Here is a 20013-nt window from a genome sequence, read left to right on the forward strand (position 1 = left end):
AGTATAGCTGTATAAGGACATTGCTTTTTTATATACATTAAATACTAAAGTAATCTTAAATTACTTGTCTTGTCATTAGATTTTAAAGTTTAACATTTCACCTTATGAAAATGGATTTTAATGTGGTCAAACAGCTTGACAGCACAAGATAAATATGACTCAAGTCAGATCAAACTAATGAAAGCAATTTGGATTATCCCTTGGTAGATGCCACTTATTTAGCTCTCTAGGGGGTTCGTAAGCACTGCTTACGATGACTCTTCCAGATTTCATTCACCCCATATGTGCGTGTTTATCTATTGGAGAAGAACTCAACTACTGGGGTATACACAGATGTATGAATATAGTATATAAATGGATTTTTGGGATCGGTGATTACGAATTAATTATAAACAGGAAAATCATTAAAAAGGTAGATCTAATATTGTAGACACTTTAACTGTAAACAATTTCGTATTAATTACATTAATATACAGCTTACTACGTATCGTCTTAGTTCTTGGAACGGGAATTAAACAGCAACCTAATATTGTTTATTATGAGTGAATTGATAAATCAAATTACATATATTGAATATTAACGTATTAATGTTGCGCTAAGATCACAGTTCTATTTGTTGTAATGATTAAGGAAAAATAACTAAACAAAAACAATTGAACATAGAAATCAGATAAGAAGTAAACGCTTTTTTCAAAAAAGCTGAATGGTTTTCGTTTTAAGCAAAAGTAGGTATCAAAGACTAACACAAAAGTTTCCATTGTTGTCAACAAATGTCCAATAATAATATTGAAGCTTGCGTACAAGAAAACAATAGGCAAAATGACGGCCGTATTTCGAAGAGCTTCTTTGTTTTTTTAGCATTCACCAAGTCAAATCTATATTGTTGACTGTTTATATGATTCACTTAGTAAGTGTGCTAGAACACTAAAATTAATAAAATTAACTATGTTTCTGCAGAGTGCATTACTATTCTTAGTCCCAAAACCAAAAAACTAGACTTGCTTCACTAAATCGCGAAATGGACGATGACTACATCAAGGGCCTTATAAACTAACAATATCAAGCAAAACTAAGTTTTTTTCGACAATCTGGACTGCACATGCGAAGAACGCTAGTTGCGTAAAGTTTATAAAAAAAATCACTTATGCAAGTTATCTGTAGCCTTGATAAAGCTCTTCGGGTCTCATCCCGATTCTTAGATATCTTGAAAATGGTTACAAGTTAGCCCATGACACATTATGTATAAATAGTCAATCGTCCTTAAAGATTTACCTGTAGATTTATTTATGTAAAAGATTAATTGGCCAACTCACAGCAATGTGTAAGATATTAAAGAGTTGGAACCAAAACCCTGAAGTCTAATCGAGCACTACTTCTGATTGTCACTCTACTGGTAAGGGCAAAGTAGTTTGACCAGTTAGCTCCACTATCGTAGAATTTTTGTTTCATTAAAGGTTATATAGCTAACAAAACTTGAATCTAATCGCGTGTATTGGAGTGGTATCATGGATCGTGAAACAGCCTTTGTTATTCAATTAAATCTTTCGGCACCGCAGTCCAGTTCAAGTTTCAACTGTAACGTAACCTGCTGCATATACATCTTTCTATATTATATAGTTATTTCAAAAGGATTCAGTCTGTTATCCCCCTCCATCCCCCTTCATTCCCCCATCCATCCCCTACAAAATATCTTGTTATTTATTTGTTACTGTATTATACTATTTTTTATATTTGATTATACCTTCTTCATTCCTCTCTATTGCTCTTCACTCCTTCCACCCCCCTGCAGCTGCCTCCCTGCAGCTCCGCCCACAACCACGGGCAATATAAAGGAAAATTCAATTACTGTCAATGATATTTTAACCCAACAAAATAATAGCCGAAGACCCACTGAGTCCCCCTGCAGCCCCCAACACAATTTTTGAAGCCCCCCCCCGGAGCCTCCTCATAGCCCCCCAACAAAATGTGGAAAAATTCCGTTTATTTCACCGTTATCTTGACCCATTAAAGATCTCCCTTTTTTTGTAAGCCCCCCAAGCCCTCCACCCATTTTAAGTGCCTCCTACCACAGCCCCCCTAGCCCCCACTATATTTTATTGATTTAGCACCCCTTGCAAAATAAGGGATGACTCTACAGATTTAAAGCAGCTCAGTCCATAGTACATCGATAGACTATTGTATATACAAATTGTACACTTTACATTAGTAGATATAGTAATTGAATAATAGTTTATTTATACTTCTATGCATTCGCTTATGAGTTTTTTTTTTAAACATATCTGTATTAAACCTACTACTTTGTATGTACTCGGAATAAAAAAAATTATATAATACGGGAAAGTTATTATTTTCTACATAACTCTAATTTTCATGAGATAATATTTTCAGTACAAAATGTTAAAATTTTATCTTTTAAATTATTGTTTTTCAGTATGTATACGAAGTTATCACAAAAAATAAATCAATTTTGCTAAAGAACATTAAAAAAAAGATCTATTTGGGAAAATGTTATAAAAATTTATCCTAAATCAAAATTTAAACTTCAATGATTTCTAACAAAATTGTAACGTAATAAAATATCAGTACATCATGTCAAATGTTACTAGTGAATAATGTCATTTTAATTTATGTGATAATTTCCAATTCGTTATTTCCAATTTTTTTTATTAAAGTGTACTTCCTTTTAATAAAAAATTTGTTTTTAAACCACATTCTCTGATTCCGAATTGTTTTTATATTAAATTTGCATAAATATCTCTTCTTCAGTTTAACATCTTGATAACGATACGTATACTTGTCCGTTAGAAAACATTGGCTTTTTTAAGTATTTACCGACTTTATACAAACTTTTCCCTTAAGATTTTTCAATTGTCCTAGCGAATGACAAAATTACAGGAAATTGCTTTCTATAAAGTATGAAAGGTAATGACGAGATATTATATTATATGTATTTATATTTTCGTTATAAATACTTTATTTCCAAGTTTTTCTCCTGTGATGATTTCAGTTTCAATATTGTACCTAAATAATTTTCTAATCTTTATTTGTATGCTGTTGCATGAACCGTCTGCTATACACAAATTTCTCATTAACATAGCTATAACTCTTACTTTCAAATTAAGTTCATGTGGTGGCAGTTTTTCACGAATATTGTTAAATATTTTAATAGAAAAATTCTTGTAAATGTTATCATCCGATTTATCGACACCTTTGTACGTGGCATGATCTATACCATGATGAGTAATCGTATTTCCTTTCACTAAATTTTAAATTCCGCAAAAATAGTGTGATTATTATGAGGAGTCACAATGACACTATTTATTAAAGATTAGTTATTTTTACTAAATATTTAAACATACTTCATTGACCCTCCATTTTTCAGGAATGATCAGTAATTTAAGTTTTCCCTCTCCAATTTCTAAAAGAAATTTAAAAAAATTTTCTTCAACCGAATGAATGTTTGTATTTAATTTTAAAATATAAAAAGAACTTTAACTAAATGATGACTTATTAGTTTCTGATATAACTATACCTTTATTACTATTTTTAAAACAGGAAGTGTTTGACGGAAATCTCCTTCCAAAATTATTAATTTATTTCCAAAATGTATGTGCGTATTGTATATATCACGCCAAGTTCTGTCTCCTATCTCTAAAGCTTTTTTCGTAATCATAGAAGCCTTATTCCAAATCATCAAATCGATTCCACTAAATTTATTTTTTTCAGATTGAATTAAAAAAAATCCAGGCTCAGTATTATTTAAGCCCAAAGGTAAGCAGAAAGTTCTATGACTGGTCATACCTTTAGATAGTAGTACTAATGCAATGCCAGTCCAAGCCATTGATAACATTTTTTTCTTTCTTATACGAACTTATAAATTTACATTTCATATAAAAAGACTTTCTTTGATCCTCCAGAATCATGTATACAATAAATCTTCTTAACGTTTTTACATACAATTTTAAAACTATTTTCTTGTTCATTGCTTGGTTAAGCATACATCAAATCGAACTTATGTTTACAAAATGTAACTTCTTCTGCGTCATCATTGTTTTGTAGGTTTATTTTGAACGATACAGGTGAATAAAATGATTTACATAATTTATCTTCGAGTAAAAAAATTTCTTTGATGTGCAAAAGAGCATACATTTCTTTATCATGAATGAAATCTTCACAAAAAAAGTTTTTATACTTATTTCAAATTTTGTCACCTTGTATATTCCATGGTACTCAAAAAAATTGCAAAAAATTTTCTTGATTAGTGGGGAAGCATGCAAGTACTAGCTTCTTGGAACATATTGTCAATCTGTGAATCGTAATCGATTCATCCCATGGCAATGACAGTATTTGTAAATGTTTCATACTTTATATCTTTATATGTTTTTGAATCTTTAAATTAAGTTGCCCTATTTTATTTATTTAATAATTATTTTTAAAAGATTTCTTATGATCTTTTGATGCTACTGTATTTAATCTACCTTTTGTAGAACTTTTTATTTTTCTTTTTCTTTCAACTCAAACGTTAATTAAAAATAACGTTTTCTAAAGTATTAAGATACTGTAAAAATTTTGCAAAATTATCAATTTTGTTTAACTCAAACCAAGCTGTGAAATGCGTTGGCCATTTTTTGATTAAATCCAAAAAAATTAAATTTTCATTTTAATGAAAGCTTTATCACCATCTTTTTAAATGTAGTTGTATAAGTATTTTGTGCTTTGAATAGATGCTCAATACTTAACGTTAATGTGGCATCTATATTTCATGACCAAAATCTTATTATACGATACAACTATTGGCGACTGTGATTTTACGCTTATTTTTGGTCTTTTATACGTAAATATCAAAAATACAATTTTTCTAATATATTTGGGATAACCATTTTTTCAACTATGTTATATCAGTAAATGGTTTAGGAAAATTTCCAATTCATTTGTCATTGGATGGATTTAAACTTGGTCTTTTTTTAGTGTGAGAACTGTGAAGCATGTGTTAAATGATCAATTTAACAAGTTTCTTATTATTTAATAGTATTTTAGCTGATATAATTTTATAAATATGATAAAGTAAAATTATTTTATTGTTCGGTTGTGGTGTAACGAGAAGATGTGCATGTGGTGAACCACGTTTTCAAAATTCTATAGTATAAACATAGGTTATTACTTTCCCAAAGAGAACAACTATTATTAATTTTAATAATTATTTTAATGAAAAAGTAAATATATTCAGCTTTTAACATTTGCGTATCACTCTGAAATTTCAGCGTATGAAAGGTGAGTGCATCAAATACAATTTTTTTTAACTTTACTATGATATGGTAATGGAGAGTCAGCGCACTAAGCGCGCAGGAGGGTGAAAAAAGTATAGTTGTATCGTTTTAAATCTGCTGAGCTCATCCTAAGTGAGGCTTACTTTTTTTACTAGTTTAATTAAACCAAATTAAAATATGTTGATTAACCTCTTAATAAATAAGTAGCAAAACAAGCACCTCTAACTTAGTAACTTTCTGATGATACGATGTTATTACTTTGTTCATAAGGGGTTGGCGTAGAGTGTGCGCACAGGGGTAAAGCCCAACTGGTATATACTAATATAAGAACCAAAGTTGCAAAAACCGTTGTAATCGCTAACCGTACAAACTACTCAATTGATTTTGCTCAAATTTTACTAACAGATTTATAACACTTCTGAGATCGTTTTTGCAAAGCTTACATCTTAAAAAAATTAATCAAAATAGCAATAAATAACCTTAAACTTTTACAATGAGAGCGCTTGCTTCCCACTTTAGTTCAGTAGGATCCACTAGGTCGTATAAAAGTAAAATCGTAGGTACTTACAATAGCATTAAGTGAAGCTGGTTATAATATCTACTAAATATGCTCTGTCATTTTAGGGTTTCATGGCCTTCTCCTAATAGATCTAAAGCTACCAAAGCAGATTTTGCTACAAACTCACCAAGAAAAACAATCTGGAAAAGTTCAGGCAGCCACAACGGCTTCCTCTTTAGTGGTTTGTCACAACAGTATACCCACAGAGAAAGTATTTACCAGGCCTACTTTCCTGACTAACAATCAGAAGCTTGTTACCCAGAAAAGTTGAGGTATTTTTTGGCCAGTGGCGTATTTTTCCCCAGCACGGTCTTCGTATGCAGATACTCCAAGGGTGAGAGTCAAGTTACCTGCTCAGCTAGCAGAAATCAGTAGCCATCAAAAATAATAATGAGTAATGGCTAGAAGTATCTTTACTATTTCTATTTAAGGCCATTATAAGTATTTATATTCAAAACAACCCATAAATCTCATCTGTTCTTCTTAGGAGTACCTAACGTTAAACTATCTTGATAGCAAATATATTTATACTACTGTTCGTCAACGAAAAGACTTCATAAAGTTGGCCACTATTAAATCAAGTCAGTCATTCACTGGCAGACGTCTTGAACAAAGTTGTTCGTCGCAAGGCTAGGAACCCTGGTGACCGACGAACCCACATAACATGACTTGCTTGACTCTATAAGTATTCAACCAGGAATCACTGATGCTCTCTGAGATCTGCTATGGGCGAACATAACAGAAAAGCTGTAAGGGAAGAATAAACTCAAGCAAACAGGACAGTCTCCAACAGGCAAGCGTCACAAACCAATCTAAACATTTGGTATCGCTAAAACGACCGACCTGTGCAAAAACGAAGGTGCTTTAGACACCAATATCTCTGGCGTAATACCAGGAGACTTTAGGAAAGAGCTCTACAACTTGCTCCAACGCTTCAGAGCATTACAGTAATTCTTCTGATCAGATTGGTGCTACAGCAGCAGGCTAGAGATCACATTCATGAATCCAGGCAGTCACGTTTGCTGGAAACTTCAGTTGAGCAGACTCTAGCCCACCGATCCTTTTTAGGGCTATTGGACGTTGAACTACCATACCATAAGTTATATTACAACTTCAAGAAGTAAATAAGAAACAGCCTTAGAGGCTCACAAAAGTTTTAACTATGCTTATAGTCTAAAGAGGGCGAATTGGAAGAAAAGCTTTGAATGCTTTAAATGTATAAAATTTTAGGCATCAACACAATGACGCAGAACATTTATCGTGATTTAAACAGCAGCGTTTAAATTGACGAATAAAGAATCTATGACGTGAGAGATCAGCTTTCTATTGTTACCCTAACAGTAATCTATAAAATCTTCCAGATTTTTTAATAGTTAGAATTATATGTATTTGTATTTGTTGTGGCAATAAAAAATAGAGAGAATAATCTCTAAGACTTTAATGCTTTATTAGTCAAGTTGTGAGATCAAAATAAAATTTTTTTTCTAATTTTATATTTTTCAACAGCTTGAAAGTTCTTATTGTTTTAATCAATAGTCCTCTTCATTTATTAAAATTTGAGGAACTGCGAATGAATAGCCCTTAACTAAAAATTATCTTATGGCATAAAAAACGCACGGTACTGTTTATTATAATTTTATTTTTTTACTTTTTGCAGCTTATTCTATAATTAATTTGATGAGGAAAATTATGATAAGTAAATTTCATTATTTAGGACCAAGCTTCCTGAAAATAATTCCTGAAAAAGCTTTAAAATCAGTTGATAGAATCTTAGAAGATTTGTGTCATAGTAATTTTTCACAAACATATTAATTTTTCATTCGGTGAAGAATCATTCATTTTGGTAGGTGATTTTAGAGAAATACTTCCAGTAATAATGACGCAAAATTTTTGGAGATCGTTTAAATAGCTACCTAAACAAAGTAGTTTTTACAAGTCATAACGAACTTTTGTATATTTCCAATAAAAAAATGTCGAATATTATTAAAGGGAAAAAACATACTTTTTGTAGCGTAGATTATGCAATACATAAATGTAGTGGTCGCACTGACAAAAACATAACTTATCCAATAGAAATTTTAAATAATATATGTAAAGGACTATTGCCTCACGTATTTAATAAAAGAGTAGATGCTATTGTTACGTGGATAAGAAACTTGCGTATATTTGATAGCTTGTGCAATGGCACTAGATCACTAGATAATTTTAATACTGGTAGTAATTCATCTTTACTATTTATTGTACACAGAAAACAGTTTTTCTTAGTTCTAATTTTTTTATGACAGTCACTAAATCACAAGGTTAAAGTGTTGATGAATAAGGCTTTTACTACAAAATACCTTTGTCTTTTTATGACTGTATGTATGTATTAGTAACAAAAAGTAAAAATCCTGAAAACATATTTATACTAATTCATTTAGAGGATCAAGCAAATACTGAAAACATTGTATGGCAAAAAATTTTTAACCGTTAATCAATTTATTGTTTTTTTCTCAAAGTTTATTCCTCATAATTTTTCTATCGCAAAAAAGGCTATATAAAAAAATTTTCATCTCTGAGTACTTTAGTTCCAAGTATACGTTGTATTTACTATATAATAAAATAATGTTATCCGAAATTGTATGTTGTCTGCATATTACAGTTTATTAAGATATTAGAAACATTATCAAGAAAAGTAGAACAAACTGAGTAACACCTGCTAGTTCTACTTGATTATATGACTAACAAGTCTATTATTTTGTAGATATTAAGTTAGAAATTTTTCGCGAGTGTATCATAAGTTGAGTTTCGCAAATGTATTATAATTCTTGGGGGTTAGCTCGTGAAGGGTGCAGGGGACAAAGCTCAAACAGTTTACACATACTTGCAGGGCTTCGCCTTCCAGCATGCTCCCTGCGATAACAACCCAATTATTATATTCTATATACTTTTGTTATTTGGATATATCTATATTATACACATGTCTTTTAATGCATTAACAATTTTAACGTCAAACAAAGGTACACGTAGTGCCGCGCCGTTATTTTTATAATTACACTTGATTGAAAAAAAAACTGTAAATTTATTGACATTGGTAATTTTACATAAATGACAACATGTATTAGATGACCATGAGTTGGATTCGCCATCTTGCAGGTTTTCTTTCCAACTTTATAAAGATATTCGTAATCAGCGAGCCTTAAAACTCCTTTGAGCACAGTTTTTTTTAAGGGTTCGATATTTCTGATTTTAGCATTCACTATATGAAACTTGTCATTCTAAATTTTTACTTTTTGACTTTATATTCATACTTATCGACCCTAAAAATCTTTTTTGGTACAATTTTGTTGAAGAAATTGAAGTTCTTAATTTTATCATCTGCCAATTGGATCTGCTATTCTGAATTTTTAATTTTTGACACTAAATTCATTCTCAGCGATCTAAAAAACATACACACCATAACTTTTGTAGCAAAAAATTTTTATTTTTTACAGGTTTTTGGTAGTCTGATATTCTAAGTCCGCCATTTTGTTTAGTCACGAGGCAAAAAAATTTTCACAGCAGAATATTATTGCTCAGATTTTTAGTAGTAAGGGCCTATTTTTTTTTTTCTAGCTCAAATTTCGTGAAGAGGTAGAATTTTGTCATCAAAAATTATCTTGTCCCACTGTGCGTCGTAATGGTCTCCCTTCCCTCACTTCCTCTCATTTCTTACTGTTTTCGGATTCACTCACCCTGTCATGGTGCAAAGTCAGCGCTAGTATCTCAACGGCTCATAAGAGGGAGTTCACATGCCGCCTGCCTTGCTCTAGGAATGAAAATCAGCTACCGCCCTCTGAGCCTGGTCGATTCTCCAGTACTGATGAGCAGGGTTTTAATGAAAGTGGCTGAAAGAGGTTGTGACCAGTAGTACGGCTAGCTTGGTGATTGTCGTTCATACTGACCGGTGGACGTATTGAGTTAGTTGGTCTGCCCTACACCATTGGGGCCTGGGTGGACGGTGTTGGTGACACGGATAGTTGATGGACGTACATGACACATCTAGTTTAGAATTGTGCACTTATTGCGTGTACAAGGTCCCCATGGATCAGTAAGTCAAGCCGTTTGTCCGAAGGAAAATCCTGGATGACAGCATTGAGTGGCATGCTGATCAGGAAATGGCCAGGTGTAAGAACCTTGAGATCGCTGATATCACTGGACAAGGGTGTTAGTGGCTGGCTGTTCAAGACCATCTCAATACTAGTGATCATGGTAGAGAACTCCTTGTAGGTAAGGTGGCGAGAACCCATGACATGACGATGATGCCCGTTGATGACGGCTCTCCAGATGCCGCTGAAATGGAGAGCCCAAAGATAAATTGCCAGGCAACTCCCTCTTGTTCCAAGGTCCTAGTAACGAGGTCCCAGTTGAGCTTGGAGGCTTACAACGCGGTGTGCAGCTCAGAATTTGCAGTGCAGAAACAGGTTGCGCTGTTACTCCAGATTTCGAAGGATCGCCTTCGATGGCTAGTGACCCAAGTTAGAGTGTTTAGGAAGGATGCAATGCTAAAATCGCCGACGAGCTTGAAATGCAGTGCCTTTTTAGGCAGGGACGCAAAGACCGCAATGTATTCCTTGGTGGTACGGACTCTACGTCCCCTTAATAGGAGCACCTAAAAAAGGCTAGTAAGCTGAGGCGCTTATATCAATGGTAAAAACTAGATACACCTCTGAGCGTTGAAGTCATCAATCATCCCACAAATCTCTGTCTCTGATCTAAATTACAAACTACTTTAGTACCCTAAATTTGTATATTGTTCGATTATTTTATTTTTGTTATTACTTTGTGACAATTCAAATTGGTTCCAAAGAATGTGACATGATCCCATTTAGCTAATTTTTATAGCTATTATATTTTTTTTAAGACTTTTATATTTTTGTTAAATCATCTAAAAGAGCATACAAATGAAAAGAAGTTTTATATCTAGGTGTTTTCCGTTATAAATAATGAATTATAAAAACTCTGGATATTTTAATTATTGTACGTCATAAATGTATCTGGAACATTCAGAATTTTCTCTTATGATTGGAACTCGCAGTGATAATTTTTTGTTGTTGGTACAATCACTAACAAGAGTTACTCCAATTTTTTTTCAACAACTAAAGTAGGCGCCTTTTGTTTGATTGATTAATCACGTAGAAAATTAATGATACTTTTTTTGATTCTTGAATTTTTTCCAATCGGCATTCTTTAACTGTTTTTTTTTGCACGTATTACATATTATATCGAAGAAAAATTTAAACGCATTAAAAAGCTTGAAAAAAAAAAACTAAAAATTATTGTAGAAACATATAAGTCTTCTAACTTTATATAACTTTATCTGTCAACTATCGGTCCCCCGTCTCGACTTCGCCCAAGATTCACGAAATGAAACATCAAAGTATGTTGACATGTAATGTTAAACGTTTTCAGATAAAAATTTTACATTTATTCCTGACAGTTCTCAAAACTAAAATCTTCTTATCAAAAACATATTTACTCGAATTTCGTGCAATTCATTTTGTCGAATAACAAGCTGTGAAAAATGAAAAAAATTTAATCATGCTAACAAGTAACATGCGTTCCTTACGCTATAAAATAATTGATGGCTATTTGTTAAAACTGTAAAGATTAAAAACTGACGATAAATATATAGTTGAAAGATCTTTTTTTACAATCTTGCAACTTTGATACCAGAGCCACAAAGTCCTGGAGCTCTATCTCTCTAGTTTTTTTGCCACACTGAATACAAGTACACATTATTCTACCTATTTAAAAATCTAAAAGATTTCAGTGATTACTATCATGGTCTTATTAAAAATCTCATCTTTCACGTAATGGATTCCTTATTTGTCGATTTTAACACTGCTGTTTCAATCTTAATGAATGTTCTGCATCAGTTTCTTGATGCTAAAAATTTTGAACATTAAAAGCATCTAAAGTTTTCCTTCCAATTCGCTCTCTTGTAACTGTAGGCATAGTTTAAACTTTTGTGATACCTAAAGGCTGTTTTTTGTTTAAGTTGTAATATATTTGTTGGCAAGGTAGTTTTACATCTAATTACCTTAATAAGAACTGGTGAGCTAAACTCTTTCTTGACTGAAGTTTGCAGCAAATGTGACCACCTAGATTCGATAGGGTGATCTTCTCTGGCCTGATATTGTAGCATCAGATTGATCTTGAGGAGAACTACAATGTCTGAAGCGTTACAGCTTGTTGCAGAGATCTTTACTAACGCCTAGTGTAACACTGAAGAGCTTGATATCTAAAGCACCTTCTTTTATTACAGAGCTCAGTCGTTTTGGTGATCTAAGGTGGGGAAGTTGGTTCGTGACACTTCGTGATGCTTGCCTGTTAGAGACTGTCCCATTTGCTTTAGTTTATTTTTCCATTATAGCTGTTAGGTTTATCCAGCACAGACCTCAGAAAGCATCGGTGATTTCTAATTGAATGCTTACAGGGTACAGAGAGTAATGTATTGTAGGTTAGTCAGTCGCCAGGGTTTCCAGTCTTGCGACAAACAACTCGCAGTGATAGGAAAGCGCGCGCGTGACGTCAAAGCATAATAGCGCGAACTGTTTAAGACGTCTGCCATTCAACGACTGACTTGGTTTTATAGTGGCTGATTTTATATAACCTTTTAGTCGACAAATTGTTGCCAAAAATGTTAGTAGAAATGTATTTGCTATAAAAACAGTTTAACGTTAGATGGTCCTTAAAAGAACTGTTGAGATCTATTGGTTATTCAGAATATCAATACTTATGATGGCCTTGAATAAGGATAGTTGTAATACTTCTAGCCATTACTTATTTTTATTTTTGATGACTGCTGATTTCTGCTGGCTGTGCAGGTAGCTCAACTCTAACCTTCAGAGTTTCTGCATACGCAGATCATGCTGGAGGAAAGTACGCCAATGGCTGAAGAATATCTCGTCTTTGGGACGTTCCCCAGATAACCAACCACTCATCGGTAGTCGGGTGAGTGAGCCTGGAGAATACCTTCTCTGTGGACATGTTGTTGCTACAAACCACTGAGGCAGCTGTTGGGGCGAGCTTATTTATTGCTTCTGTTATTGATTTCTTTAAGATAAGAAATATACTAAAACCATCTAGGAAGTGTTGCGAATTAGTAAGCAAAATTTTAGTAAAATTGATTGAGTAGTTTTTACGGCTGGTGATTACAACGATTTCAGCGACTTTGCTTTATATATTAGTAAGATAACTATTACGGTATTATACTCACCCTTTTTTCATTTTGTATAATAATATTGGAATTTCAGAAACTCACGCATTTTAGAGGTTTGGATAAAGCTTTGTCATTAAACATATTTAAATATTGAAAAACGAAAAATAGCCTAAAAATTTATAAAATTCTAAATGACCAGGAGAATAAATAAAAACGCCTTCTAAGTGGCGTGGAAGCATGGATAAAAAAATTTTGAACTTCAATAGACTTTTCCTAGTATAATAAAAATTTTTTTAAAAAAAGCATATTTTTATTAAAAAAAAGTGTGTACAAACGTTTTCTGAATGAAAAAGTAAGGCTTAAGGTAGTTTTATGTATTCAATTTATGAAAAAAGACTTTACGCAGAAAATAGAAGTGCATTGAAATACTAACAAAATCGTGTGGGGAGCAATTAAGGCTTTGGGAAGTTATTGGGAAGGTGATCAAATATTTATTGGTTTGAAATAACGTAGAAATAAGACAAATTTTCCCTTAATTTGGGGGGGGGGTAGGGGGTTAGGGGCCCTTGGGGTGCGGTGGTGGGTTTTGCAAAATGCTCACAAATTTAACTAAATAATATAGGAATGTGTGTGAATTGAAATTTGGTGTCATACGACAACAGTTGATGAGGTAATAGTTCGACACCAACCGTGCTGGTGTTGCTTGGATACCCTTAGCTACACTCACATGATTTGGTGGTGCGATTTTTTTTCATCGAGATGCTACAGCAGCTAAGTATTACGGCTAGTATAGTGGCCGTCGTTGCTTCTGGCGACAATTATCAACATAAGCGGGGGGGGGGATGAACACATGAAAAAAAGTACTCGGGAGTAATGTTAATAAGAAAGTTTTACATTTTACAGATCAATAGTACACGAGTAATATTACGGTTATGCATCAAGCATGGCAGCTTGACAAAATCGCGGCGCATTATCGCGGCATGGACAGATACATGCGAGCTGAAAGAGGGCTTCTGAACAAAGCAGTGGATGGTTGCAGTAGACTTAGAAAGTCGCTTGTTGCGCTCTCGAAGATTTAAGCTAATCTGCCTGCTGCTTGCATTTTCTGTCCTTCTCTTCCTTTTTCTTTCATTCCTTCCTTTGCCTACTTTTTATTTTTGCTTTCCTAAATTACATGGGGTGTGCTCAACAGTGTCTTACAGTTAAATCTTTTGCCTAGATTGCTGGCAACCAAGGGATGCCATCCCGCAATTTTCGATGTTTTCATGCATGCGTGAGAGAGCGTTGGGCACGTTATTTTGAGTGCCTTTGTGGTGCTCAAAACCGTAGCTTCGAAGTTCTATGGATTATCGTGGTAGTCGTCTAAATGGATTACTAATATTTACTAACCATTGAAGGCTACTGGGGTCAGTAACGATTTTGAAGCAGATTCCCTTAATATGTGGGTAGAATTTTTATGTGCCCGTTACACAGCAAGGCGTTTGCGCTATAGTTACGTTTGGCTGGCATAATCGTGTGGCTTGTAAACTCTAGCACCTTTTTTTCCGTTGACTATCTATAACAGTATGGTACTTAATCCTTAGTGTATTCTAGTACAGTCTCACACTTGTTGTAGCAGTCTAGAAGTGCCTGCAGCCTTTCCTGCTGGTCTGGAAAAATCTCAATCAGTTCTATGGAGTGGCAAGTCGAGTCTTACCCGTTGCCATCAGACCAGCTACTTCTAAGGGGACTTTGTTATAGCTTAACCATGTCGTTGTCGACAACTGGTTTCCTTCTCTTCTGAGTAAGATTTAGTACAATTTTAGACTCGTATATCACATCAAGCAGGTATAGGGTTAAATTGAACACCAACTCATTTGTGGATAGCTTCCTGATGTTAAGTACACGCTTGTAATTGTGCATACTGGGCTTATCGTTCGTTGGTACCCAGCTAAGTAGTGGATGTGGCCACGAGACTTTGATGTGTGGAGCAGTGGTACTAGGATCTGCGTGGATGTTAAAAAAATACTTAAAAGATAAATTTTGATAAAAAATTAGTTTTTGGCTTACTATGTTTTTTAAATAATTAGATGCAAGAATCCAAGTCCCTTGGACAGAAAGCAGTTTTGTATACCCATCTAAATGGCCAAAATGGACAAACACTAAAAATGTTTTCGTAATTGTAGAAATATTTTTTTATATTGTCCGTGACCAATATAAGCAAAAATTTGTTTTGCCTTGCTGTACTAAACCAAAAAAATTTTTTACGATGACTTTCTTATTTTATTTTTTAAAAATAGTAACATTACGAGATTTTGAAAAATCTTATTAATACTGAGATAAAAGCACTCTCTGTCCAAATTTAACTTTTTTCTATAAATTCGTGGAAAAATTAATATTCTGACACACCAATTGAAAGTTGAACTTCACTTTGGTACTTATAATATGCATGAAACAGCTGCTTAATAATCTAACACGTTTTAAGTTGATAATTCAACATCTTTCAAAGATGCACTAGATTATCTGGTGCTACCGATTTTTTGAAAAAAAAAAAAAAAAAAAAAAAAAAAAAAAAAAAAAAAAAAAACGTTACAGTCTTATTGTGTTGTGAATATGTTACTTTTTGATTTGTGCCTCAGAATTAATTATTATCTATTTTTTTCTTAAATGAAACTGTTTTTAGGAATTGTTTACATGGTAAATTTTGTTTATAATATTCTTAAATCATATATGCCAAGTATTAACTCCTGTGGAATTTATATTTTTCCAACATTGTTTACCGGATATAATTCATAAAAGTAATAATGCAAATCATTAACTTAAGAAAGAGCTAATGAAAAAAACTTGTCAAAGCATTCAATCTACAAATCTTATAAACTTACAAAATAAAATTTTAGAAGCTTTATAAAAAGATATTGAGGAAATCAAGAAGCTAATGGAACAAGAGAGGTACCAGCAGAGCTCCTTGATGTCCATGAGATTTGAGGCTGTTGCCTTTTAACATAAAGCGGCCTTGGAAAAAGAGAGAGAAGATAACAGGAGGGCCTCAGAGGCACTTTAAACTGAGTTTGAGAAACGTTAAGCTGATCAAAAAAGGAAGATGAAGATTCTTGAGCAAGAACTGGCCAGGAGTTGAATACAAAAGGTAAAAAAATTTACTACATCTGCCCTGGGGCCTATCTTATGTAAACGATTAATTAACTTAAACCCTGACTTCAGTGATAGTTTGCTGATGTTTGAACATGGTACACCTAATGATGGTCTAAAGATAAAAGTTGTCGATAAAGATAGTCTAGGTTGCTTTAAGTATTCCCTTACAAATATAACTGAACTAGAATTATTCTTAAAACAATTGTAGTCAGAATTCAAAAGTAAAAAACTACTTCACGCAATTGGTTCAAAATTAAAAGCTACTATGAACATTACTCAAGAAAAAGGAGAAGAAGATAAGGAGCAGGCCCTAAACATAATAGTAGGTAGATTGTTCCTAGATTACCAAAATAGAGTATATCACATTACGGACCCTTTGATAATGATACAAAAAGTTAAGGATATGAAAAGAAGTGATTTAAAAATGAACGCATTCTAAATACGTAACAAATTTTACTCCGTTACTTAAGACAATTTTATACTGATATTTTATCAGTACTTAAGACAATATATCCTGAAATGGAAGGCTGAAGGTTTACTCCTACAATTAACAGCTCGTGCTGGAGGAAGCCAAGTTGGGGTAAACACAGGATCGAGTCGAGGTTGGACCGGCGCAGGGCCAAGCCGAAGTGGGGTAGGCTCTCGACCAGCTGCCACTGTAACTGCTGCAAATGCAGCCACTGTCAGCATCCTTTGTTATGAGTGCAACGAAAATGGGTATTATTCGAGAAACTGTTCTAAGAAAGGGCAGAATCTGAAACGCTGCTACACCTGTCAACGGTTCGTTTAAAACTTCTGAGAACACATTCGGAGGTGCAAAGGTAACTCAAATCAAACTGATCAATAGAATTTTAAACGCATTTAAAAGAGTTGGTGTAGAGAATACTTAATAAAGTGAATTTGAGAAAACTATTGAAGATAGATTAATTGATAATCGTAAAGAACTTATGATTGGTGAGATCTCAGAGGCTCAAAGTCCGCTTACAGGGAAGTATAAAATATTTAAAAGAAATAACAGGGTCATGCTCTAGCATGTCAGATTTGGATATGCATTAGTGAAACATCTCAAGGCACTGCAAAGAAAGTATCTTGACAGTAAGGACTAAAATATAGCCGTGTTTGACATTTTCATTGCAACATGTGAAGTGTGCCGAATGGCCAAAATCAAAAGACTACCGTTTAATATCAGAAGAGACGGCAATTAAACCACTCAAAATAAGTTCACGCTGACTCAATGAGACCGATGATAAGTCTAGCCACCCATCTCTCATACACGTATACAAACATTACACTATAAAAGAACTGTCACAAAACATGTAAATTGACCACACTAAGTAATGTAATACTTTTTTTGAGAACTGGCTGTGATATACAAAAAAAGTTGGTGTCTGCAGGTATTGCGCTAAAACAAATTGTTTCAACACTGGAATTAACTAGTCTAAGAACATACTTTTATTAGTTTTTAGAAAATGACAATTTATAGCTGTCACTAGCATGCAGTAGAAGACCTTACCTGATGCAGAAGCTCAGCAAATTTCGTGGAATAATTATTGTATCGGCCTTGAATGTAGTAATAAAAAGTTATATGATCTAAATAATTCTGAATGATTCGTTACACGACTTGAAGGAAAAATTTTTTTAATGCCAGTTTACATATTTTTCATGTAGAGTTTCGTAAAGCCACAGATTTCCGCGCACTTTTAAAAATTGATGCTAGATAATTTATAATAGCTTATAAGATGGCTTACGTGTCAATATTTATTTACTGAATATAACATTGATTACACGTTATTATCAAATCACTAACAATGTAAAGGTATTCCACATACCTGGACTGAACTTTAAGATACTTGGATTTTCATTGACTAAAAACAACAAATGTATATGCTATTTTTGAGCTGCTTAATTAGTTTTAAACAGTTAAAATAATAACTATAATAATAGTTTCTATAATAAAAGAAATAATAATAACAATAATAACAACATTAATAATTATAATAATGTTGGTAGTGCTAATAACAATAACAATATCAACAGTATTAAGAATAATAACAAAAACAAAACTATAATTTTTCATGTATTAATGGCAATGTATGTACATTTAAGAGTAACCAAGTTGACCAATCAATTGCATTAAAGAAAAAAAACATCGAAGAGCTGGGTTTGAAGTTAGAACTGCAAAAAGCAAGGATTAAGAATGACCATTAGCTTGTTCAGCTATTGTGAGCGTACTCCCAAAATATATGGAAGTAACATATGTTCATTGGAAATCTTTGGAGTTTAAACTATAATTGATAAGTTTTACAACGACTTCAAGTATACAAAAATTTGAAAATAATTTTAAATGTTTTAAATTACTTGTAAGGTTGAAGTAAGTTACTCAATAAGGCGTCTATATACTATAAAAAGCGTTGAGCAAAAAAAAACTCGTCAGTTGTCGCTTGATTTTGCTTCGATATACGCTTAAGGGTACCTGTACTTGACATTTTCACTTGATTTTTTTTCGTAGGCACACATTTACTTTACCTCTTTCATGTGTATTTCACATACGCCTACATGCACATTTTTAAGTGAATCCACTTTTCTTCTAGTAGACACATACCCCTACCATGCTTTTCGATTAAAAATAAATGTGTGCCTGGTTCAACTGCTTGGCCAGGACATGGCACTGCAATCAGTGGAAAAAGTGGGCACACCCCATAGCATTGCAGTCAGCAATCTTTTTACTACTTTTCGTTTTGGACTTATATAAACTAATTAAAAAATACCTGTATATTTTTAAGAAATGTACTAACAATTTTTTTTCCTGTTCATATTGCTTAATGTGCATGCTCGACGTTTTTAGACATTGTTATTCACTTTTGAGATTATCCTGAGTATAAAAAGAAATCATTATGAAGCTACATGAATATTTTTTATTAGTTTTACTTTCCAAAAAGTATTTTTTGAGGTTTTAGTTAACTATTAATATTTTTTGGTTGTCTAAGACCACATTTATGTGAGAGTTTGAGATAATTACAATAATTTTATTTTAGTTCTGCATTTGAAAGAATATTTATATCTAAATAATATGGCGTATTTTTCCACTAAAAAGTTATAAGTATAACACTAAAAAAGAGTTCCAGCTACCAGTAATAATGATAAATCATATTCTTTTAGGTGTGGCAAGATACTCCAGAGTTATTGCGATCTCTCTTAGAACATTTGTTTGAGCTTGTAGCAGATTCTAGTGAAAAACGTACTAATCTTAGACTTATGAGAGATTTGCAGTTAGTACATAAACTGTTACACATTTTAAGCTATGTTAAACAAAACGCAACCAGACAAGTTCTTTTAACTTTACTTGGTATGTTATTAAGCCAACCAAGATCAGATGACTTATTATTGTGAGTATGCATTAGTTTATTTAATTATAAAAACTTTTAAGTACGAGATCATTAATGTGACTTTCTTTCTTATTTTTTGAATATTTTTTGTAATGGTGCTCAGATTTTTAGGGTTCTAAGTACATTATAACTAAATTTTAACTATGTTTTACTGTAGCAAAGATTGCCTTTTGGACCTCATAGCAAGTTCTGCTAGTAGTTAAGAACTGAATTAACTTTTTTTTACAAATTCTACTTTTTTCCGTTTGTGCTCCAAGCTTTCATAAAATCACTTGATACGTACTCACATTATCGTAAACTTGCTAAAAATATAAACCCATGCAATTGCATCTGTAGAGTTTTATGTAGTGTCAACACATACATTTCTTACACAGTTTTTGTTTTGACTTTTTTTTAAACAAATAGTATAATATTTACCTACTTATTGATGCAAGTTATATCAAAGACTTTAATGCGCCGAGAGGACAAGGGATAAAGCACGAAGGCCAT

At 32.9% G+C, this 20013-nt stretch overlaps 1 protein-coding gene across 1 annotated transcript in view; it reads left to right on the top strand.

Annotated features, from left to right (window-relative positions):
- The window catches only part of bchs (WD repeat and FYVE domain containing 3 bchs), a 1547413-nt gene that overhangs the window by 614576 nt on the left and 912824 nt on the right, over window positions 1-20013 (top strand). Inside the window, exon 20 of the mRNA XM_089597159.1 lies at window positions 19298-19524. Coding sequence (XP_089453285.1) covers window positions 19298-19524 — 227 coding nt within the window. The remainder of the gene's footprint in view (window positions 1-19297; window positions 19525-20013) is intronic.

Source organism: Copidosoma floridanum, unplaced genomic scaffold, assembly GCF_036245765.1.
Source record: "Copidosoma floridanum isolate Cflo_tuat_1 unplaced genomic scaffold, Cflo_Japanese_pri ptg000030l, whole genome shotgun sequence".
NCBI lineage: Eukaryota > Metazoa > Arthropoda > Insecta > Hymenoptera > Encyrtidae > Copidosoma > Copidosoma floridanum.